At 37.1% G+C, this 24,022-nt stretch overlaps 1 protein-coding gene and 1 long non-coding RNA gene across 3 annotated transcripts; one reads left to right on the forward strand and one right to left on the reverse strand.

Moving 5' to 3' along the window:
• The first annotated feature begins 38 nt into the window (after window positions 1-38).
• On the forward strand, window positions 39-17,474 carry CNOT7 (CCR4-NOT transcription complex subunit 7). Of its 2 annotated transcripts, none has more exons than XM_081084736.1 (7): window positions 39-212; window positions 1,479-1,689; window positions 3,561-3,754; window positions 8,961-9,122; window positions 11,721-11,865; window positions 14,187-14,297; window positions 15,858-17,474. In XM_081084736.1, exons 2-7 carry the CDS (start codon window positions 1,573-1,575, stop codon window positions 15,984-15,986), a joined length of 858 nt encoding a protein of 285 aa, XP_080940862.1. In that variant the 5' UTR covers window positions 39-212; window positions 1,479-1,572; the 3' UTR covers window positions 15,987-17,474. The 2 variants fall into 2 exon arrangements, with proteins under 2 accessions (XP_080940862.1, XP_080940863.1); XM_081084737.1 differs by having other exon boundaries at window positions 44-203.
• LOC308514557 lies at window positions 1,342-22,759 on the reverse strand. The gene is made up of 3 exons (XR_013995597.1): window positions 21,307-22,759; window positions 17,726-17,798; window positions 1,342-1,629 (listed from the first exon to the last, which is right to left on the reverse strand). It is a non-coding gene; the product is annotated as an uncharacterized lncRNA (long non-coding RNA).
• Window positions 22,760-24,022: the final 1,263 nt, after the last annotated feature.

Below are 24,022 nucleotides of genomic sequence, written 5' to 3' on the forward strand. Positions count from 1 at the left end.
TCAGCCGGAGCCGCCGCCGCCGCCAGGACGTACGCGACGCGACGCGACGGCGCAGCTCGGTGCGGCGCAGCGCCGGCTCCCCTTCCCCCCTCGCTGGGCGAGAGGTGTCTATGGGGCATCCGCTGCCGCCGCCGCTCCCGCCACCGCCGCCGCCGCCGAGTGCTGTCTCTATGGCGAGGAGGAGGAGGAGAAGCGCGAGCTCGGTGACACAAGTAGATCTGGCGCCTGCAGCCGGCGGCGGGGGCGGGCGGGATGGGGAAGTGGGAAGGGGGTGGGAAGGGGGTGGGACGGTGGACCCGGGAGGGTGCGCGATGGCGCCAGCTGGAACGGGGCGGCGGAGCACGGAGCAGGGTGGCGGGCGGAGGAGAGGGAAGGTAGCTGAGGCTGGGGGTTTGTCCGGGGGCTGGCGCGGAGTGATGACGCAGAGGCTTTGTACCTGGGGCTCGGCGGCGGTGGGAGGAAATGGGGCGCGGAGGGCGGTGGCCCAGGTCCTCAGCTCCTCGGATGCTGGCGCGCGGCAGTGCCCGGGGTCAATCTGGCTGCAGTCGGTGGTTATCTGCACCTTCGCCCTGGCGCTCCGCCAGGGAGGAGAGTTATCTGTGGCTGGGATGCTTCTGCACCGCCCTCTCCTTTCTCGGGGAGCCCGCAGGGCGGAGACGCTTCCTCCAGCAGGGCGGTCTGTGGCCCCCTTTGCTTCTGCAGCTGCAGTCAGGGCCGTGCAGAAAAGCACTGGAACTGCAGGGGCGGCCCGCCCTGTGTGGCAGAGTGGGCAGGCTTAGAAAGCAGGGGCCCCCCAGATCTTTGGGTTTCTGTTCTCAAAGCCGTCGGTTACACCTGTGACTGCAGAGTTTGGGTGGGGGCATAATTCCTTTGAAAAATCTCTGTTACGCTATTTTTTTCAAACTGTGAAAAACGAAGGAGCCTTTTCCTGTTCAAGAACCAAAATGTGGTCTGTCCTGTTATCATATCCCGTGAAACCAGTGTATATGGCCCAGCAACATGAAGTGTGTGTGTTTGGTAACCAGGGGAAATGCTATGATTTTTAGGAAATTAGAAAGAAACAATTTGAAATGCCTTGCTTTTTCCCTCCTGCAGTTAATGGACATTCAGACAAGCGCTGTGTCTGTTACTTATTGCTCAGAAATAACTTATTATTATTATTATTAAAGTAGGTTTAATTTTGCCCCCTCCAATTGGCTTGAATAAATGCCAGTCAAGGAGATTCTGTAATCAAATCAGATTTTGAATGTTCTGTTCATTAGGAATAAAAGCAAACATTACTTCTGTCCTAGTAACATGTGATCTTCTCACATGTGTATCAGTATTTCAAGTTTCATTTTTGTCTGAAAATGGTTATCAATTTTATTCAGTGAGTTGAATTCAGAGCAGTCTTTAATTAGTGGGAAATTATTAATATGTGCACATAAAACACTATATAACTGATGTTAGAACCAGGAAACCTGTGTTTATTTTGACAGGTACACAAATAAAGGATAAAGTATTTTATGAAAGAGATCTTCAATCAAGTATAACATTTTGATGCTTGGCAGCTAGACTCCTTGTGCCCTCACTATGCCAGCAGCAACGGTAGATCATAGCCAAAGAATCTGTGAAGTTTGGGCTTGCAACCTGGATGAAGAGATGAAGAAAATTCGTCAAGTTATTAGAAAATATAATTATGTTGCTATGGTATGCCTATGATCAAATATCCTTAAATGCTTCTTATACAAGGGGAAGAGGAATTTTAAAAGGCTTGAATTCAACCCTTCTGATTGATTTTTTTTTAAACGGATTAATTTAATTATGCAAAGGAAATTTTGTCTGTGTCCTCCAACCAAAGACCACAGGAAACATACCTGTGATGTGACATGTTGGGTTTATTACTTATTGGAATGAGGGAAAATGCATACCATTGGAGGAAACTTGGGTGAGGCAGTTTTAGATAGGGATTAAGGAAGCAGGGCTTTGTGGGAAGCTGGGGTATCTTAATAAAGGTTTCCTTTTAATTGATTTTTAGAGAGAGGAACGGAGAGAGGGAATGAGAGTGAGAAACATGGATTTGTTGTTCCACTTATTGATGTATTCATTTGTTGCTTGTGTGGGGTCTGACTGGAGATCAGACCTGCAACCTTGGCATGTAGGGTCGACACTAACCAACTGAGCTACCCAGCCAGGGCAATTTGTTTTAACTAGACTGAAAGAAGACCCAAGTAAGTCGAAAGCTATAAAGAAGCAACAGTCAGTCACTAACCAAGATGGGTATTTGGTCATTTTCCTGGTTCTCCGTGTTTAGTCATGATTACAGAGTGGCCTTGTCTGATGTTGAAGTGTGAAATTGTTTATATTCGACGGAAGAACATTAGCTACAAGTGCCAAGTCAGCCCCTAGCAATGCTAAGGCCTAACTGATAATACCAGATCAGCTCCCATAAGCTAGGAAACTGCTGATGTCTTTCTTAAACAAACAAAAAAGGTCTCCCAGTGAAACGTTGTTGATCTGCAGTTTTGTTGTTTGGTTTTTAATTTTAAAAAAGTTATCAGTGGAGTTCCATGAACATATTGCTGTTAAGCATCTCATCTTGTACTTCTGTTATAGCTACTCTACTCTTTTCTAGAAAATTAGCTTTGTGAAGCAAGGGGTTAGTATCTTAATATTTTGTTCTTCCAACATCTAGCATATCACAGTACTTCCAATAGAGTGGTTTTTGAGTAGGGAAAATTTAGAGAAGTTTTAATTTCTTTACTGTTTATAGTGACTTGGTATTTAGATTTTGTTCTTAGCTTCCTAATTTGAATTTTAATACTAAACTGATGTATCATTTTCTCAGTATTTTTAATACAAATAAATATACTTCTATAGGGAGGGAAAAGTTGATTGTTTAAAATATGAATATTTGAATGTACATAGATAATTTTCTATTTAATAAAGGTGTACATCCTCACAGAATTAAATTTTCTTATTCAGTAGAAATTGCTAGCACTCACTTATTTCTCAGATGATAAGGAGTGACAACATTAGAGACGTGATAACATTCTTCAGGAGTGTGAGTGGCATGCAATTTTTGATGACATGCTTTCTCTGGAGTATAAAGAGAAGACTGTTTTGGCTCAAGAAATTAGAAGGGTTTGATGTTTATGTAATCCTTGCCTGAGAAAAGTAATTGGAAAGTATGATGCATTTTCCATTCTTTATGACCAGTTCCATATTGGTTTTAACAGATTAGCATAGTTTCACATACCTCTTGAGAAACATCAACTTACAATTTTTTGTCTCTTCCTTGGGAACAGAGTACTTGGTTGCATTTATCATGCTGTATATAAGTAATTTTTTTACTGATACGATATTTAAAGTAAGGAAAATTCATTGAGGTTGTAGAGTTTCATTTTATGGTTCCAAAAAATAATGCTCTTTTCTGTTAAAAGGTACTTTGTAATGGAATGAGTGTATAGAATATCATCAATAACAGGATTCTTTAATTTGTACCAAAAATTGCTTATTTATTCTAGGAATTTGTGGACTGTGGTTTTTAGTAAATAATGAATTTTAAAACTGTTTTACAGGACACCGAGTTTCCAGGTGTGGTTGCAAGACCTATTGGAGAATTCAGGAGCAATGCTGACTATCAGTACCAACTATTACGGTGTAATGTAGACTTGTTAAAGATAATTCAGCTAGGACTGACATTTATGAATGAGCAAGGAGAATACCCTCCAGGAACTTCAACTTGGCAGTTTAATTTTAAATTTAATTTGACGTAAGTGGGAAATAAATATAACCTGATAATTTTTTTTAGTTTAATTTTTGGAGTTGATTTCCCTCAAGTATAGTGAATGAAATTCTAAGTGAATATGGCATAGTTATCCTGGAAATACTTAAAACCTAAAATCTCAAAGGTTAGAGTGCTTCTAGATATTATAGGTCCAAATAATTGAATAAAGAAGAGTCTCCAATTCATGTACTTTGAATTCTAGAAATGTTATATGAAAAGAATTCCTGCCACATTTTTTGGAATTTGGAAAATTTTGAGTATTGGAAATACTTCTTAACAGAAAAAAAATAACGAATATTAGTTTCACTTTCAAACTTGTGTACAGTTTGAAATACATCTTTGTTGTAATAGTTTTGCTTCTTAAGAGGTTTTTATTACAGTCATACTCCAGTTTATGAGTAGTTTATATATCAAACGTGGTAAGATATTTCTTGGAAACTTGGGTGCATTTTCCTGACAAGTCAATGTTATATAAATGATTATATTCCCAGGTCAGGCAACGAAATCTTTTATACTTACACTAAAGACCCAATGCATGAAATTCGTGCAAGAGTAGGCCTTCCTTTCCCCAGCAGCTGGCACCGGCTTCCCTCGCAGCCCCGGCTTGGTCCAGAAGGATGTCTGGTCTAATTAGCATATTACTCTTTTATTATTATAGATATGGGAGAAGTAATACTGTCCTTTAACCTGGTGCTTCTTTCGGGAACCCTTCAGAATCTGGCAGATTGTCTTCCAGAATCTGAATTCTAACTGAAGCCCAGGGTAGAAACCCAGTTTCCTTACTTGTAATTCTTGTCTATCATTGGTAGGAGTAATCTTGATAGCTTAAGAGAAATGTAGATTGTTTGGGCCAAAGGTAGATTGTTTATAAACTGACTGTAAGTTGGAGAAAATGTTTTAATACATTCAAAGTGTGTTACAATACAGGATTGCAATGTCCTGTTTGACAGCCTGTACTTGTGTAATGTACTGTAACGTCTGATTTGAAAAATAGTAAAAGAAGGTGGTAATGCCAATGTATGAACCTCCCATTCTCTGTAGAATAATGTGAAATGTAGTATAGGAGATTTCAGGAAAAGCAGGGTTGATGATTTTAAAGGGTAGTGTTAGTGTTGCAGTAATATGGCTTATACTTTCATTGTGTTTAGCCTGACTCCTTGTTTTTGGATTTTAAAATGTACTCTTCAGAACCTTGTAAAGGGTAAAAAAATACTTGTCTCTGTTCAAACTGATAATAACCTTTCATAAGTACAGTAGTTCTGAAACACAGAAAATGGCTTTTTAGCCTTTTCCCAAAAGACCACTTTTTAAAATTATTTGTTTACCATTTCATTTGTTCTATGTTACTCTTTTTCTAAACTTGTCATTATTAGAACATTGTTTTAACTAAGATACCATTGTGATCTTAGTACCTGAGTAGGAGGAGACCCATCCGTGTCACAGTTCTGGTAAAGTTGAAATTTTCCTTATCTATAAACATCATTGTTCTAATAACAACTGCTTTGTTAGTATAGTCTTTGAAAGACATTTTTCTCATACAGAGAGGGCTACTGTAGATTTGCGATACCAAGTTTTGCATCCATTTCCACTGATGTTCATGTCTTGGGAGATGTTTAAGGAGAAGGATATAATGAAAAAATATTAAGTAGAAAAAGTCAGTTGGGAGATAAAACAAGTGCCATCTAATGTGGAGACAGAGCCCCATGAACAGAAGCTTGGATATTTTGAAGAAAGGTGAAAATTCCCTTTGTGTTACGGCCTAAAGTGAATGTATCAGCGGCTGTGCTAGGCACCAGGGATACAGAATTGAGGGATGTTGGTCGTGGTCATCGTAACTCTTTTGTCTGCTTCATGTTACTAAAACCCAAGAACTAGAATTGTGAGGTACTGATCAATATATTATAATCTTCTCCAGACTGAATTTCAGAGTTGATATGTACATGAAACTTGAAGTGGGGTATTGAGCTGTGAAGAAAGCCATGGGCAGAATTCCTCTAAAAGTCAAAAGAGATGAGAATGAAATTTTTATTGCGTCATCAATTTGATGATTATAGTAATTGATATTTGAGAGAATCATTTGCACAGTGTGGAAGAGATTACAGGGGATCATGGCTTCAGTAATAACAGAAAGGAAGACTTCATTTAAGGAAAATGGCAGTGCAGAGGAGATAGTGCCGTAAGAAGCGGGGACAACGGAAACAAAGGATAGCTTTTGTTTTACTGATAGTGCACAGGCATTTGAAGGTTAAAGGACAGCTGTCAGTTACGGAGTTGTAGGCTGAATAGGTTGTCCTTCATAGCCTTTGCAGACTTGGGGGGCATTTTTGTGTTCTTCCCAGTTGGGGTTCATTAGATGCTATGTTTAGTAACCATCTGTGTGTTTGTGACCATCTGTATGCCAGTTTATTTACCTCTTCTGATTTTCAGCATCAATTTAAATATATAGGAGTTAACATTTTTAAAAATGTAAAATGTGTGGTGAGCCAGGATTTCATTGAGTTTGGAAAGTGTTGCTATATTGTAAAATCTCTAACCTGCATGTTTAAAAACGTGAATTTGTGTAGTAGGCTAAGTTTGATTTGTAGCTAGAGGTGATTTCAGTACATTTACTGCATTTAGCAGACCTAGATGAGTCAGTTCCTGACTTTAGGAAATACTTGCGATAGACAGCCTTGTATCTCTGTTTTTTGGAAAACTTTTTTTAGAGATTTATGCATGGCTTTCCTTTCTGTTCAGTTGTCAGAACTGGGTATTCTGTGACCATCAACTTCAGTACTTAATTCATGTTAGGAGTGGTCACATTGTCTATTGCCATTCTGAGCAGATTGATCCACTCAGTAAGCCAGCACTTGCACCTATAGCAATTCTAATATCCTCTATAAGAAAGAGCTAATATGCTAATTAGACCGAACAGCAGAACAGCCTTCTGGACGAAGCCGGGGCTGCGAGGCCAGCTGAGGCGGGTGGGGCTGTGAGGGCCGAGTCCCTTGCACAATTTTTGTGCATCAGGCCTCTAGTATAAGCAATATTTAAAGTAATTTATTGAGATTGAATTAACTAACATTTTAATATTTTCCTACATCTGCTAGCAAGGTGGAATGATTTCAGAACTTGAAATGGACGTCAGGGAAAAGGGACATTCTATTGATTTAGAGCAGTGGTTCTCAGCCTTCTGGCCCTTTAAATACAGTTCCTCATGTTGTGACCCAACCATAACATTATTTTCGTTGCTACTTCATAACTGTAATGTTGCTACTGTTATGAATCGTAATGTAAATATCTGATATGCAGGATGGTCTTAGGCGACCCTTGTGAAAGGGTCATTCGACCACCAAAGGGGTTGCGACCCACAGGTTGAGAACTGCTGATTTAGAGAATTGAGTCATAACAGTTACGGAGTTTCCCTTACCACACCAAGTATCTTCTGTCCTATTTGGAGATTTAGTTAGCTTATCTGGATGGGGCTCCCAGCTTTCTCTTTCTAATAACATGGGTATTATAAAGCATGGAATTTGTTCCAAATGATAAAATATTTAGTCCAATGATATTCAGATGACAGTACATTAACTTATCTGGATTGAGCTATGTTAACTATGGAGGAACAAAAAAAGAAATAATTTGCATACATGTTTTTGTTTACTACTTACTTGATCATAATTTGTCAGAAGTAGTCATCCAGGTCTCTCCTGGGGATTGGGGTTCAATGGGCCTGGGTATGGGACCTGGGAGTCCATATTTATGGTAAGCTCTCTGGGTCATTCTTATCATTTGGCAAGTTTGGGCAACACTCACTATTCCACTTCTTGGGGTTTTTTTTTGTTTTTATCTGATGATATAACATTGAACAAAATAGGTAAAAATGACTGTCCTCCTAAAGCTTGCATTCTGGTTGAGAGAGACAGACAGTTAATAAAAGCAAGCATGTGGCCCAGAATAATGTGAGTCTGGAGAAAGAATCTGTTATGCCTCGGTTGGCTATAATTGCTAAAACATGCCTCCCCTTGTGAGCATCGCGACCTGATGAGTGAGGGTCTAGCTGTTTAAGATACATATTCTTAGTATAATAAGGCCAAATGATACTGTTGTTGAATGAAAAACACTTGTATTGGGTTTATTCAGATATCCTTTCTGAGGAGTTTTCCAGAGGAAAATCGACAGTGATTGTTCTGGTTTTCCTATTTTTAAATATTTCAGTGGCTAGTTTTATTTTTTAGAGACTTTTGGAAGTAGATTGGTTTCCAGAGACTAGACCATAAGAATACATTTCGGCTCAAGTGTGATTTTTCTTTTGGTATAATTAGTTTTGTTAAATGGTTTAATAGGATTGTCTTTGCTAAATGATGGAAAGTGATATTTTTACAGTTTAAAATGTAAACAGAAAAGTCTAGTGGGGCAATGCACAAAATACTTGTCTTACATTCTCAGAAACATATACCTTCATTTTTTCACTTATTTAATATTTTAGATACCCGTGTATACTTACAAAGTAGAGATGGCTTTCTTTTTGGCATAAGTAGTCTTGAGTGATTGGTTTATATTTAGATTTCCTGGCTTGATTTTTGGTAGGCAATCTTGGAGGATTAAGATTGTTAGAAGAAGAAATGATTGCTGTTATACCCGAGTCCTTCGTTTTAATCAGGTTACTGCTCAGGGGGGCCATTTGCAAGGCTAATTATTTATGAGAGGAGGCCTCTCCTTTGACTTTAATACGGAATGTTGGAATGTCGTTTAACGCAGCCACGTCAGATGTTTGCACGTGTTCTCTCTGGTGCTGCCCAGAGCAGGTAGGTGAGCCCTCACCCTGTAGCGACAGCAGCATCTGGCAGTGTTAAAGCGGCTGCTGAGACTAAAAGAACATGTCTGTCAGTTTGTGGTGCTAGTCCCCAGTGAATAGAAGACTCTTTTTTTCAAACCCAAATTTATTTAACTTTTGAAAGGCTAGTTCAGAGTAAAGATTAAAATCTCACCATTGGACTGTTCTGCATGATTATTTAATGTGTGCACAGTTTCCTGAAATCATGACTGTTAATGATTAAACTGTAATTTCTTCCCATGTATGTGAAACATTGGAACACCTGGACCCAAGCCAGCCCTCTTTCTTGTTTGTGGCATTGTAGTTGTGGGTCTAAGTTGAGAAAAAGAGTTTGAAGTATGGCACTTTTGAATGTTGTGTTTCTTCTTCTCCTGCCAGGGAGGACATGTATGCCCAAGACTCTATAGAGCTACTAACAACATCTGGTATCCAGTTTAAAAAGCATGAGGAGGAAGGAATTGAGACCCAGTACTTTGCAGAACTTCTTATGACATCGGGAGTGGTCCTCTGTGAAGGGGTCAAATGGTTATCATTTCATAGGTAAAGAGATTGCATTACAAATGGCATGCGTGTTTGTGCCACACAGAACTCACACTGCAACAGTTTTGAGTGAAGTGCTTAAATTAAACAAGGAGAAGTGATAAACAGAAAAAGAGAATGGCATGTGTGTTACCGTTTCCTAGCTGCTTCACGTTTGGCTTGGTCACTGTTTCAGCACTTTCAGGCTCAGTTCGATGAAGAACTGGTTGCCACATTGCAGTCTCCTAACTCTGAAGAGACTAATGTTGGTCTGCTTAAAGGTTTTACAACATGGGGTACATTTTGGCCCATGAGAGTCAGCACTGCATAGTGGAAAGGGTACAGGCTAGGAAAATAGACCTTGGTTTAGTCCAGCAATGCCATTTGGAGTCTGTTACCTAAGGTTATTTAACATTACCTAGCCCAAGTGCAAGAATTCATTCATTAAAAATACTTATTATCTACCATAAGCCTTGCCCTATGATAAAATTCTAGGAATTAAGATATAAACAAAACAGGCTAAACTTTTTGTCCTCATAGAGTTTACATTCTGGTGGGAATAGGCACACAATTTTTCTAAATGATGGAATTTACATGTGGTTTTTTTAGCACTTTAGATTAAGTGCTATGGAGGCAAAAAAGCAAAGTGCTAGGGGTTGGTGTGTGGTAGAGTTTAATTTTATTTAAACAAAGGATCAGGATGGCATCATTTAGAAGAACTATCTTGCAGAATTGTTTTAAAGTATTGTATTATGCAGGTGTTAATGTTCTTATACTCACTCCACTTCATACATTTTTTTAAAAAAATAAGACTATCCCACATGCTTTACCAGTTCCAGCTCTGGCCTGTGGAATGATTACAGTAAAAGACTGTTCATGTTGTAAACCTGGCGCAAGACTAAGCAGTAATTTTTGAGTTGGAGATACTGAACATATTAATTCTTACCTGTTATCTTTCCTTTCTACTCTCCTCTACTTGTTACCTCAGGAAATAAGACTTCAGTCTCTGTTAATTTGGGAAATGTTTTTGAATTCTTTTTTTTTACAAAATTTCCTGGTCAGAAGGAAACAAAAGAATGGGAAAGGATTTGCCTGTGCTTTTACTACATACATTATGGTCTTTCGTTTAAAAGATACTCTGCGCCAGCACTGTGACTTGGCACTGGGTATTGAGATGAACAAAGGGTTCGTGTCGCTTTAGAGGTTAGTCTAGATTGGACTCTTAGTATTTGAATACTTGTCAAGATATGTTAAGATTTTTATTCTACAAAATGCTCTTATATGTTTTCTTCATATTACCTATTTCTAGAAGATAAAGACTAATTTATAAATCCTAAACTCTAATATAATCTTACCTTTACTAGTAGTAAGCAAAGGCTGTGTTGATTTATATTTTAGGTAGACACCAGAGTACTACGTCTTTGCCAACTACCAGAAATTTAAAGGTTTCTGCTGTTTGTTATTTATACCTTGATATTTCTAAGTGGTCTTCAATGGTAAAGCTGTCTTTGCCTTTTTTTTTTTTTTTTTTAATAGCAAAGGTGGAAATTTATTGAAGAACAAGCACAGACTCCCACGTGGGGAGGGGGAAAGAGTTCCCTCTTGCCGTTTTTAGATTAGAAGTAAAACTCTGAATAGTAAATATAAATTTTGTTTTATACCCTCCCCAAAAGATATGTAAATAACATCTCATCAGATGTCAAGCTTCATACTGAAAAGACGTTTTTTAAATGCGATTCCTGCCCTTTAAACTAATGGAGAAAACAATACATGCATTTTGAAGGATAGTACAAGAAAACAACTTGTGTAACAAATCTGTGGGAGCTGGGCTCTACAGGGAAGGCACCTGGGAGAGGTCCCTGAAGGAAAGGTAGACGGAAAAGAGGGTGTGTAATGGCCTGGGAGTGTAGGCAGTTGTAAAACTGGGGGAAAGCCAAACAGTAGGTGCAGGAGGTGTTGATTGGAGAGTATGGGTTTGTATTTTGTTCTGTAGACAGTCTCAGCCTTTGCTGCCTTCACTTGCATGTGCAGCATTCCCACTAGTATCTCTTGGGGAGCCATCAGGAGATGGTAACAGAAATAATTTTGAGGGAAGAGAGCACTTAATAAAGTCAGTTAAAGGAAGTGAATATACTTTGGTAGAGAATTAACCCTTTGGATTTTTGAAGTATGTGCCCTCTTTATAAAAAAGATGGGGAGATTTGCATTAGTTTTGCCTTGTGAATGCCAGTTCTCTTGCTACCTGTTTGGCCAACTTTCCATTCGTCTTTATTTCTTCATTTCCATAGTTAATTAAATTTTTTAGACATACACTGTGGGCAGTTTGACATTATCCGTGAAGAGTTCTCTATTCAAGGATCAGCAAAATAGTTCAGTGACTATAGGCTTGGTATGGTAGTAGAGGTCTGCATATTGGTGTCTGGAGGATGAAGTACCAAGGTCTGTGTAAGAAGACATTTTCCCATTACAGTTGTGAACTTATTTTCTGGTTTTGTGCACTGTTTTTGTTGATTCCTTTTTTGTCTAGAGTGTGACTCACTTAAAATTTATTATCAGAAAAGGTTTTTCATCTCCATGGTATTAAGGTCCCTCTTCTGTATTCTTTTAACCCTTTTGTAGTGGTTATGACTTTGGCTACTTAATCAAAATCCTGACCAATTCTAACTTGCCTGAAGAAGAGCTTGACTTCTTCGAGATCCTTCGATTGTTTTTTCCCGTCATTTATGATGTGAAGTACCTCATGAAGAGCTGCAAAAACCTCAAAGTAAGGCTTCTAGTGGCTTCACCTGTAATTGCACAGTCCCGACCAGCGATGACATGATAGGGTCCTGGTTGGGATGGTGATTCAGAACATGTGTCATAGTTTTATATTAAGTGCAGTTGTATTATCTGGTCATTTTTTTTTCCTTGCATAAATAATGCTTTGTGGGAAATCCTTTTGCAAAGCTTTAATATGTATTAGCAGAACAAGTTTTCAGTAAAATTAAAACCAAGGATCAGATGTTTGTCATTGCTTGCCAGATTGAAGATAAAAAACCAGCACAGACACTGTGAGGCTCTCTTGCATAGAAGTGCAGGTTCTCACTCTCCCAACACGCACATAATCTATCCACGCAAGATAGAGTGCAAGGGGCCAGCAGTGTGCAGATGTAGTCAGTAGGGTACAAAAGTTTCTCCTTCAGTTGGGCTTGGCTAGAGATTATTTTGTTGGGTCTAGTCATTGGATCGTGTTTCAAGGATTAAATTACAAAGCTGAAAGGGTTTTGTTTGCTTTTCCTGCCCCAAAGATTGTCGACTTGTTAGTAGTAAGTGCTATAGTGAGTAAATGTCCTGTCCAGACAGTATCTTATATCCTGACACTGCTTAACATGTGTAATTGTTACTTTTGAACATTAATTTTTTCAAGAGGAAGATTGCTTTAAGGAAAAGTGTTCCTTTCGTTTGAGGATGCATCTGTGATGGCGCAGCCTCCTAAGGAACACAGTATTTTCTGTTACAGTGAATAAGCTATAATAAACAGAAACAAACATTTAGGTAAAGTGGTTGCTTCAGAGAACCTATCTCAAGTTTGATCAAATTTTCTCCTCATCAAGCTTTTAGAAGTGCAATTATGTTATACTTTTAGAAAATGCTAAAAACTTTAAGAGCATTACTTTTACGCAGAAAGAAATATTTTAGGAATTAAATAGGAAACTTTGCTTTGACAGATGAACCAAAATCATAAGAGAAACAGTCTTTTGGCCAAAGTCAGCTTGCCTCCTCATAGAATTTGCCATATAACCAGGGATATTTTTAAGGGAGATTATTTCATGTTTGTAACACCTAAGAGCAGCAGATTTCTGTGCAATTTAAAGAGAATTCTAGCTATGTGACTTAAGTGAACTTGCAGTAGTATATCCTTACTACTCTAGAAACTCAGTCCATACCCTGAAAGTATTACATGCTGAGACTCCAAGGCCGGAATGTTTTAATGTGGCCTTGGAACTGCATTTTAAAATTGATATCTGTACAATGACAGTTTCTGGAAACAGAACCAAATTATTGCTCATTATGTATACGTTATTTGAAAATTTCTAAGTATATCAGATATTCTGAATATAAGTGACCTAGAATGTTAAAATTCAGGTTCATGACAGCAGTGCTTTTTGACCACCACCTGAATGACCTACCCTGTTGCTCTCTAAGCAGCTGCTAATGTTACCTAATCCTCCTGCTATTTTTAGCTCAGAAGCAATTGCTGCCCAAAGCTCTGTTTAGGCTGTGATAAACAGAAGGGTTGGTTTGCTAGTAGGGTCCTTAACAATTTAGAGAGGAATTTCTTTGTGTTTGTCTTGTTTTTCCTGATTACGCTTTCCTTCCTTTACTTTCCTCCAAGTGTCCTCCATTATTATTCTTTCCTCCTTTGCTATAGTCCCTTCCTCACTTCCTTCCTCTTTCTCTCTTTTGTTCATTCTTTCTCTTCCTTTCTTTCACTATCATCTTTCTTTTTTTAATCCTAGCATTATTAACATAGGCAGATTTTTAGCAGACCCTTCTAAGGAGTTGTATTATAAAACATTTTCTTTTTAACCAGCAAAACCATAGTTAAGCACTTAAGATTTTATTAGTCATAATAGCTTTGTTTTGTACAAATTATTTGGATGAAACTATTTAGAAATAGATTATTGAGAAGCTTAGGAAAATTAGAAAGTAACTACCTACAGTCAGGTTTATAATAATTGATCAGTGGGTGGACTGACTGTGCATGTACTCGATAATGTTACCCTTGATACCTGTTACCATATGATCTGCTTCCGCCATATCTTTAGGAAAGCTATTTATCTATTTCATGCCTTAAAACATATGATAAAGATAAATTTGCCCAATTAAAATCTAATTTTCTATTAAATTATAAACTTTACCCACATTCAACAAATATTTAGTATTTCACATTCTCTTGTGTTTTCCAGTGTTCATAAGGTCATCTCTACATTCTGAAGTTTATTTATATTTTGGTCATTGTCTAAGTTATATAATTTGTAAATTCAGGCATTGCAATGTTTCTCTTGACAGGCTTTTTTTTTTTTTTTTCCTCCTGTCTTCTAGGGCGGTTTACAGGAAGTTGCGGAACAGTTAGAGCTGGAACGGATAGGACCACAACATCAGGCAGGGTCTGATTCACTGCTCACAGGAATGGCCTTTTTCAAAATGAGAGAAGTATGAAGACATCAGTGCCTTTTTCTCAATTGGTTGTTAGGTTGAGAACATTAAAAATCACATGGTAAAGTTTGGGGGCAATAAGTACTTATTAAATGAAAATATAATTAGAGGTACCATGTAAGTCATTTCTACCACACTTGAATGAAAGTATTTTAAAATAAGTCATCTTGAAATGTAGTTTAAGTGGAAATGAAAAAATAATTTCTTTGGAGATTAAAGAATTTACCTTAGAAAGTGCATAGGCCCAACTATATTATGTTTTAGATGGGAACACGGGGGCCAGGTGTATACATTTCCAGTGGAGAGCTCTCGAGTTCTCGCTCTAGACCCCGTCAGTGCTACTCTTGCCAAGTCTGGGGACTCTTTCATCTGTTTCCTCTGGCATTGTCTTAATCTGAGGTATTAAGTTGCTGGTAAAAACATTATTTGCTTATTCCATTCTTCAGTACTTTGAGGATTAATAGAGTAGGACTTGTGCTTTTAGAAGATTGCGTCTTACCAGAGGTTTTTAATTCCAAAGGGTTAAATAAAATCTGAAGAAGTAGTTGAGTCAAAAGTCATATTGAGCAGACCCTCCTTTAGTAAAAGGCAGAGATAAAGAACATAAAGAAGTTGGGTGTGGAAGAATAAAATTGAATTAACCTGAGTCTATCCTTAGGTTAAGGGATAGGTGCAGGTATGCCTCGCTGTAGGTAAAATGCAAAGAAAAAAGGTTATTTGTGCAAAAACAAGATAGAATGGACTTTTTGCTTATAAAAGCTTTAGTTTTTACAAAAAATTATAAAATTCTTTAGTATATCCTCTAAGACATTGAAGAATTGACTAAGTAGTCTTTTGGGAATTTAAAACTTTTTATAGAAATATATTAACAATAGGAAACATAATATCTGTTTTGCCAAGTAGTACTGGATTTTTTTACCAACTGATTTGGACTATCGATTCATTAAAGTAAATACTTTGTTTTGTATGTCATTCCAGTGCTGGATTTTCAGCTTCGCATTTTAAAAATAGTTCAATGGTTGGATTAATGGTGGGCTCCCTACTACTCACTGGTTACCTTTATTTTTCTTGGCTTCTTCAAGGATAGTAACCAAACGTGAATGTTCAGATTTTACTGTCCAGGATGTGTTTACGCTTTGATTGTTTTTAGTCAACTTAGCCTTGAGGTAGGCTCAAGGCTACTTATCTAAACTCCCCCCACCCACCATTTGCTATTTTCATTCATTCTTATCATTGAGTGCTGTTCAGTTAACGGGGTAAAAAGGTCTGCCATTTTTCCATGATTACAGATTCTTATAAAAATGGTCTAAATGTTAAAAGGAAAGACATGCATTTTATACTTTTTTTTGTAGTCTTTTTCTTTGGTTTCTTTTGAGCTCTGAACTTGAGGACCTCAGTATTATTCATGGATTTATATGTGTGGCCTCAAAGGAGATGATAGAAAAGAGCTGCCGTTGTAGTTAGGAACAGCCAGTACTGATTTTGCTGAAATATACATTACCAGTGGTACCTTTTGGTTAAAATTATCTCTTTTTTCCCCCCAAAATTCCTTTTTAGATGTTCTTTGAAGATCATATTGATGATGCCAAATATTGTGGTCATTTGTATGGCCTTGGTTCTGGTTCATCCTATGTACAGAATGGCACAGGGAATGCATATGAAGAGGAAGCCAACAAGCAGTCATGACATGAAATAGTCCTTTTATTTTTATTTTATTTGAACTACACACATGCTTGTATATAGGTTTTATCTCTGGTTGAATCCCTTGAACAATAGACTTTTTTTTTTCGTCGCCCATTTTATTTTTGTCTTTCAGTATTTAATATGACCATTCCTATCTCAGAGCTTAAATAGAAAAGCATTCAGGTTAAATTTGGCCTTAATATACTTGTTAGCAGGCGTGTGTGACAGAGAGTGGAAAAGCTGCATCATATAAACTTGACCGATTGGAGCTTGGTTTGTTTCCCTTTCCTAAATTAACTAGCACTGACTGTAATTTATTTCCGTGTTTCATGTCTCCCTTCCATTCTGCAGGAGTTTTAGCTATTTGAGATTGTGGACCATCAATTTTGCACTTTAGAGAGTGATTCTGACTCAGATCCTCTGTTTTATCAGAAAATTTGGTTTTCCTTGCTCTTAGCTGGAAAAATGACCATCTGCCAACTTTATAAAGTATTTACTTTTCACCTGTGGAATATCGCACATGCATTGTGCAAATGGTTGGTTCAGCAAGACTACAAAAGAAAAGACGAAAACTACTGAGGAGCTTAATAACTGCTGTCTCAGTACTAGTGTTTAATCTTCCAAGCACATCTAGTGTCTGTCAGTTTCTGATTGGCATGTGTGTAGGCCGCTCTGACTGAAGAACCTTTCAAACCAGCTTTACACCCTCCAGGAAAAGTCCCTTGTTTGTGATTGGACATTTATTGTCTGCCAGGAAACTGGTCTCCAAGATGTTGATGCTGCAATTGTTTTATGATGGCACAATTCCCTTGATCTGCTTTTTATTCCATCACTGTTCATCTTATTTTAATTTTTTTTTAATTTTATAGCCATACTTAAGAGCTCTTGATTTGTTAATTCCAAAAATCAAATTCATTAAAGTCCAAAGATAATAAATCTTTAGGTATATTTTGTACCAGATTAAATTAGACAAAAAATTATGCTTTCATAGTTGTTACAAAGATAAAGAATGGAGAGATTTGGTGCACAACAAAATACAAAAATATATATATGTTAGCTATGTGTGTATATATACACACATAGCTAATATATAGCTAATAAAATTACCTGAGGAGTGTAATGTTTGTTTATTTTGTGTGTGTATATCTTTGCAATCTATTTTATATATATTGACAAAAGAGACTGTGAAATATTTAGCCATGCAGAATATGTGACTAGACCAGAGCATGTGTAGGAAGACATTTTGGTAATCATTAACTCTACTCAGAATGATGGACTACAAGTAATGATGTGTGTTATCTACACTTCAATCAGTAATAATAGCAAATCTCCAAATGTTAGCCACATTGGTTTGTTTTCCTTGTACATTTATTCATGATACTACAGAGCTGTAACTGGGTGGTCCTTTTTAAACAAGACATTTGCAAAACAGAGGGTATTATTTGTTTTTAAAGCTTTTGTAAATAAAGGCTTCAGAAATGTTTTCTTATATATGTTGGTGAATGGTCTTTTTGTTTTGAAAATATTTGGGGGATTACTTTTTTTAATTTGAGTAACTGAACAGAACTCAGTAACGTCATTAACTGTAGCTAATTATTGAAAAATCAATCTGGGCCTTCTGCATTTCAACAGTGGTGGCTTATTTATTAATGCTTCAACTGGATCTTCAGAATTGATTCCTATCTCTAAGAATGCATTTATTCTGAAAGATTTATAAAGTAAATGCACTTGGCATAACTTACGGTGGCTTCTTTTTAAAGCTGATCCAATATAGCAGGTATCTAATTGGTTTCTTTTTATTTTTATCTTCACCTCCTCAAAAAAAACACACACAAAAAAAAAACGAATTAAGATTGCCTTTTGAATAGCCGCATAGTTGCTGAACTTCATAGTTTTTATCACTATTGGTTTCTGTCTCTAAGAAGTAATATAACTTTTATAAGAGGAACATTATGACTTACTAAATGTAGCTTTGCATAAAAGATACTTAGCTGATAACATTTTTAGTGTTCTTGAGCCATTAATTCTGGGCTTACTATCTTGTTAAATCTACTAGATGAAGGGTTAGCAAACTCTGGCCTGCAGGCCCAAACCAGCCTGCTGCCTGTTTTTGTAGGCCAGTGAGATGAGAATGGTTTTTACAATTTTAAAATGGTTGGGAAGAAACTATTTCCTGATGTGAAAATTATGAAAATTAAATTTTAGTGCCCATAAATAAAGTTTTGTTGGGATGCAGCCACAATACTTTATGCACTACAATGGGGAAGTTGAGTACAGAAAGCCCATACCATTCTTTTCAGTTCACATTTCTGCTTGGTATGTATGCTACAACATCATTGGGAGTGTACCACAATATTTTTTTATTCTTCTGTTACCAATTAGTACTGTGCCAAAACAAGAAAAGCGCACTTTGAACGGTTTGCTCTTAAGGCACTTAAAGTATGGATTATCTTATTAAATGATGTGGTAAAATACTGTTTATCATGCAACTTTAACTGCTAAGAAATACATGTTGCCATAAGCAGGCTAAAGCTCATCATAATATTCCCAATTCATGGGAAAGCAACTTTAAACTATAAACTTTAAAATACAACTCATCACAGCGTAATTTCTTCACAAAAATAAAAAATGAGAAGGTGCTACAACCATAGTCCGTTTACAAGTGGCTCATGTGTAAGCCAAGCCAAGCCATTTACTGATGGTGAGTCATATCACATTCTCTGAATGCAGTAGCCCAAGGAATATGGAAATAAATTAGCCTTTTGATGAGATTAGCTGCTTCAAGAGTGAGGACATTGCATATAAAATAACAATTAGCCCAGCCTGTGTGGTTCAGAAGTTGAGCGTCAACCTAAGAACCTGGAGGTCATGGTTCGATTCCTGATCAGGGCACATGCCTGGGTTGTGGGCTTGACTCCCCAGTAGGGGTTATGCAGGAGGCAGCGGATCAATGATTCTCCCTCTCCACTGCTCTCTGAAATCAATAAAATAATTATAAAACAAGACAAATGATTTTGAGTGTTCTTTGGCTGTTAAAGAGTCAGTACTGCCCAGCTGTTGGGAAACCAATGCAGAGTTTGAAGTGACTAAAGAATTAGTTTCTACTAATAGTATCTGTGGAACAACTACAGGCGTGAATATGTTCAAAGAAGTTGAGAAGCTAGGAAGTCAGTACAACCTGAAGTGGAATCTAAGATGTGATGTAACTGATGGTGCTAAAAATATGCATGAACCAGGACAAAGTTCAGTTGGTCACATTTAAAAACTTGTGAAAAGGAACTAAGCTGTTTTCGTTTGGCAGGAGCCCATTCCACTTGTGTCTTACGCCTTAGTTTTATTTTCTAAACAAGAATTAGCATTGTTCATTATTAGCTGGTGCCTTTTATTACTGCAAAGATCATGTAGAAAGTAAATAGTCAAGCTTTAGCTACATGGATGTATACAGACTTCCCTTTGTCGGTTCTTTCTAACTGTTCTGGGCTCAGCCACATCTGCTTCCTGCCTAAATGTGGTTTTTAAAGAACTTTAAAATATATTCCATGTTACACTAAGAATAGTTACTGTAATTAAGGTGGCTTTTAAAAAAAAAATCCTCACCCAAAGATATGTTTATTAATTTAAGAGAGAGAGAAACATCAATGTGAGAGAAAAACATAGATCAGTTGCCTCTCAAATACTCCCAACGAGGGACTGAAACCACAACCTAGGGATATGCCCTGACCGGGAATTGAACCCACGACCTTTCAGTGTACAAGACAACACTCCAACCAACTGAGCTACAGCTACACCAGCCAGGGTAAGGTTCCCTTTTTAAATATTCAATGTCCATTAAATGTTTAACTCATTTAAGATACTTTTAATACTAGGTGTTAGAGGGCTCTACATAATGATAGAAAGGGACGTGAAGCCTAAACTTTGACAACAGCCTTACTTTCATAGCCCAATAAAAAACTGAACTGAAGCTCTCCATGGGGTCAGCAATTCAGCATCAACAGAATTCTACTTTAGCGCATTATGTTTTTTCTCATTTTAATTCAGCACCTTTATCTGTCAGACAGCTATTAAATATTAATGAATTTACTTGAGCTCCTTACACTGTGAAACCTTCCCTGCAAGATGCAACCTAAACCATAAAATAGTCCTGTTCTTCATGAGCAACGAGCTCCTTTATGTTGCATAAACCAGAGTGGAACGTCACTTGTCAGAAGGCCATCTTTGGTTTGAGTAGTACTCAGAAATAATTCAGTTCAGCAGATGAATAATCTTAGCCATCTCTCCCCACTCCCCGACTGTAAACTAACAGCACAGAACTACTTACTGAATCCTGGCTATGAATAAGAACGAAGATCTATCACTGGGCACTGTCACCAGTTATTTTTTGTTTTTGCTGTCACTTCCCTGCAGTGAGAAAGGGCTGCAAGCGGCATCAAGTCTATTGGTATTGCCCAGATTATCATATTTGAACTTTTCGTTGGTATAACAACAATTAAAGGGTGTCAGAGATTGGGCTTTTAGTTGGCTTAGACAAGTGGTTCTCAACCTGTGGGTCGCGACCCCTTTGGGGGTCGAACGACCCTTTCACAGGGGTCACCTAAGACCATCGGAAAACATATATAATTACATATTGTTTTTGTGATTAATCACTATGCTTTAATTATGTTCAATTCGTAACAATGAAATTGGGGGTCACCACAACATGAGGAACTGTATTAAAGGGTCGCGGCAATAGGAAGGTTGAGAACCACTGGCTTAGATTCTAGCATGGTAGAGCATCCTCTTTATTTACATCCTCTTGTTTGAGGATTAAAAAAACGTCTGTATCAGAGCCTCTTCATGTTCATAATTTTGATCCACAAATTTCGTTTGAAACAAGCCTGCTGGAATTCATCCCCAGTGATGCCCACTGGCTACATTTCTATACAATAACAAACCCATCCTGGCAGAGGAAAGGGAAGTGCACAGTTTGGACCATTATAAAGTATAACACAACTTCCTGTGTCCTGTAACCAAATAAGATCCTTGAGTAAAAAAAATAAATTCTAATGGAATCCTAGAGGGACCAGATTGCTAGTTTTAAAATAAAAATTGTTCGCATGTGTGTAATGCTTTTAATAAGTAACATGATCAAGTTGCTAAAATGTCAATGAAAGTTAGAATCTGAATTTTTACCACGTTTAAAATAATTCTAGTGGTATGTTTGTAAAAGAGTAACAAGCAGTTAGAGTGTGTATGTGGTCTGCTTCCACACGGAAGAGAAAATACGTTCTAAATTGTCCAAGGGGGTGGGAAAGCAGTGTAGGCGTTTTCTGCAGGAGGATCTTACCTGGAGACATGTTCTTTGTGCAAATCCATTGTCCAAATGTGTTACTGTGGACAAAAACGTTAGCAGATTAAAATCTGTTGTCCAGGGGTAGCTGGTATGGTCACACTGAATACCTTCTTTATGGTTTTCCAGGCAAGTGGATTTGCTACATTGACCATTTATGTGGTTCATGTATTGGGTTTAAAAAAATCATAACGGTATTAGAACTTTCACTTTTATAAGTAAATATTTGATAATAAGATGTGTATATTAAAGACACTCTATAACTTCAGAATCAGCTCAGCAAGTTTACATGTATTTCAAAATTTGCTAGCTTATAGTGGAGTAACAGTTTTTCATGGGTTCTTTTGAGCATGACTCACATAATTACTAGCTTAAATTTTTATGAACATGGTTTATAAATCCTTTGATTTTCTTAGTGACGATAGTTTTGCCAAACATATGCCGTATTTCCAATACTTGTCTGTTGATTACAGTGTACTTGAGTTTTATAGTCTGTTCCAATTGTCCTTGGAATCATTTAACTACTACTGAGTAATTATCTCATCCTGTCACCCATTTCTCCTCAGAAAACCTGTGTTACGACCAGGTTATAGACATGAATTTTGCCTGTAGTAAGTAGCTAACTCTGGTACACTATTGGAAACCGTGTGTCTATCTGTGAAGCAGTTCAGAGGGTCGTGCAGAGCAACTTCATACAGACAGCTAGTACAGGCGATCAACCAGACTTTATTACGGCGTAACAGCAGGGAATTCGTGGGTAAGCGCTGCCTTGAATGTCTCACCATTGTATTTAGATGCAATTTTTCTTTAACTTATTTTTGAAAGACCAAACCCCCTTTCACTGAACAATGGCAAATAGTTAACGAATAGGTACATTTTATAAGTATGCTTTATTCACTCAAGTAAAATTTATACTGCATATCTAATAAGATATGCCATCTTTAAAAATTATAACCCCCTAGAACTGTAAACCCCACCCTCACTAAACAAAAAAAAAAAAACCCATTAAAGATTATTTACTGTATGAAACAAAAAGGGAACCATTGAAACTTAATGAAAATTTTTTATTTTTAAAAATGTTTTCAAATCCGAATTTAATGTGTATTGGCTTTATGTATTTCAATAATTACATGAATGACCTAAATGGGGAAATGATGAACAGTACTCTAGCAAGGTAAAGAATAGAAATCTCCCTTTCTCCCCCCTAGCTTCTAGTTTGACAATAGGGAACATCTAACAATCCTATTCCAATAAAAACAGCAATAGTACTGTGCTTTGAAAAATATCTGGTTGCATATCATTCTTAATATGTCACATAATGCTGTTGCCCTTAAGACTTCAAACAGTAGCTATAGGTTCCAACCTGGCACTTCAGGTAATGAAAAGTGATGACCAAAAAATGCTTTAAGTTAAAAGTAAAAATATATCGTATGAAATTTCTTGAAGCAGATTGTCAGGTTAAAATATTTAGCTTTAAAAAATCTGAAAGAAAAAAAACACAAAAAAACACACAAAAAAACTGCCATCCTATTGTTCAAATAATTGCACTCAAATGACCTAGAAAATGGACTGGACCGATTCTTCCATTAACTCATTTTAAACTCTTTGTATTTTTAGCAAGGATGAGTAATCACAAGGATCTATTATTACTCCATTATCCTCTGGCCTTCTAACCTATTTTGTCTAACTCAGAATTTGAAAAGTTTAATACCATTTTCCCTTTGATTAAATACCAGTTCCTTAGCTGTGTAGTTTTTAAAAGATAATCTGCTTTAAATTCTGCAAATCGGTACCAAAAAAATGTATACAGCTTATTCTAATCACTAACATTTATAAAACTTACACTCCAACAAATTAAAAAAGAGTAAATAAAACTTTTTTTTTTTAATAGTGCATACAAGGCACAAGAGCTTCTTAGTATATTTACTGAAGCCTAAGATTTTGGCATCAACAAACACACCACTTCAGTTTACCTGAAACTCAATTTCCAAACAGCACACCATTTACTTATGTTTAACTAAATTTCCAAAAGTGTATAATTTTTGATGATTTGCATCATTTAATCTTAATAGATGACGAACTATATATTTAAACTATCATACCTTTGATGAGAGAACACAGAAATAATATCAATATAAATGGAGGATTAATTGATTGACCCATCAGCAATTCTTAACAGAAATTAGATATTTTTGCTATGTTCAATAAAAATAAAATAACTTTAAAAAATGTTAAGCCCTGGCCAGTGTGGCTCAGTTGGTTGAGTGTCGTCCCACACACCAAAAGGTTGCTGGTTCCATTCCAGGTCAGGGCACATGCCTGGGTTGCAGGCTTGATTCCCAGTAGGAGGCGTGCAGGAGGCAGCCAATGGATGGTTCTTGCATCAGTGTTTCTCTCCCTCTTACTCTCTCTCTAAAATCAATAAAAACATTTAAAAAAATTTTTAAGCCAAATTGGCTAAGGAGTATCATAAAAAATAAACCGATTTTCATAATTGTTATAGATTTCCCCCAATTTAAGATAAGAAGAGATGAAAAATATATTTCAGATGTAATGGAAATGTATTCTTTCTGACAAAACTTTTCTAGCGAGTTGCTTATCAGTGAGCTCGAGCATCAGTGATCATACTTACTTTCTAGCAGGGAACAAAAGCTAGAATCAGATTAAAGTCTAGCAAAAATGGATGGTGATCTTCAACTAAAGGTCATTTGGA

Source organism: Myotis nattereri (assembly GCF_964212035.1).
Source record: "Myotis nattereri genome assembly, chromosome: 2".
Classification (NCBI taxonomy): Eukaryota; Metazoa; Chordata; class Mammalia; order Chiroptera; family Vespertilionidae; genus Myotis; species Myotis nattereri.

Bases quoted from the DNA above. Each gene is read 5' to 3' on its own strand.
- CNOT7 (XM_081084736.1), top strand. From the start codon at position 1,573: ATGCCAGCAGCAACGGTAGATCATAGCCAAAGAATCTGTGAAGTTTGG. The intron at 1,690-3,560 runs GTATGCCTATGA...ACTGTTTTACAG, and splicing joins AATATAATTATGTTGCTATG to GACACCGAGTTTCCAGGTGT. The intron at 9,123-11,720 runs GTAAAGAGATTG...ACCCTTTTGTAG, and splicing joins AAATGGTTATCATTTCATAG to TGGTTATGACTTTGGCTACT.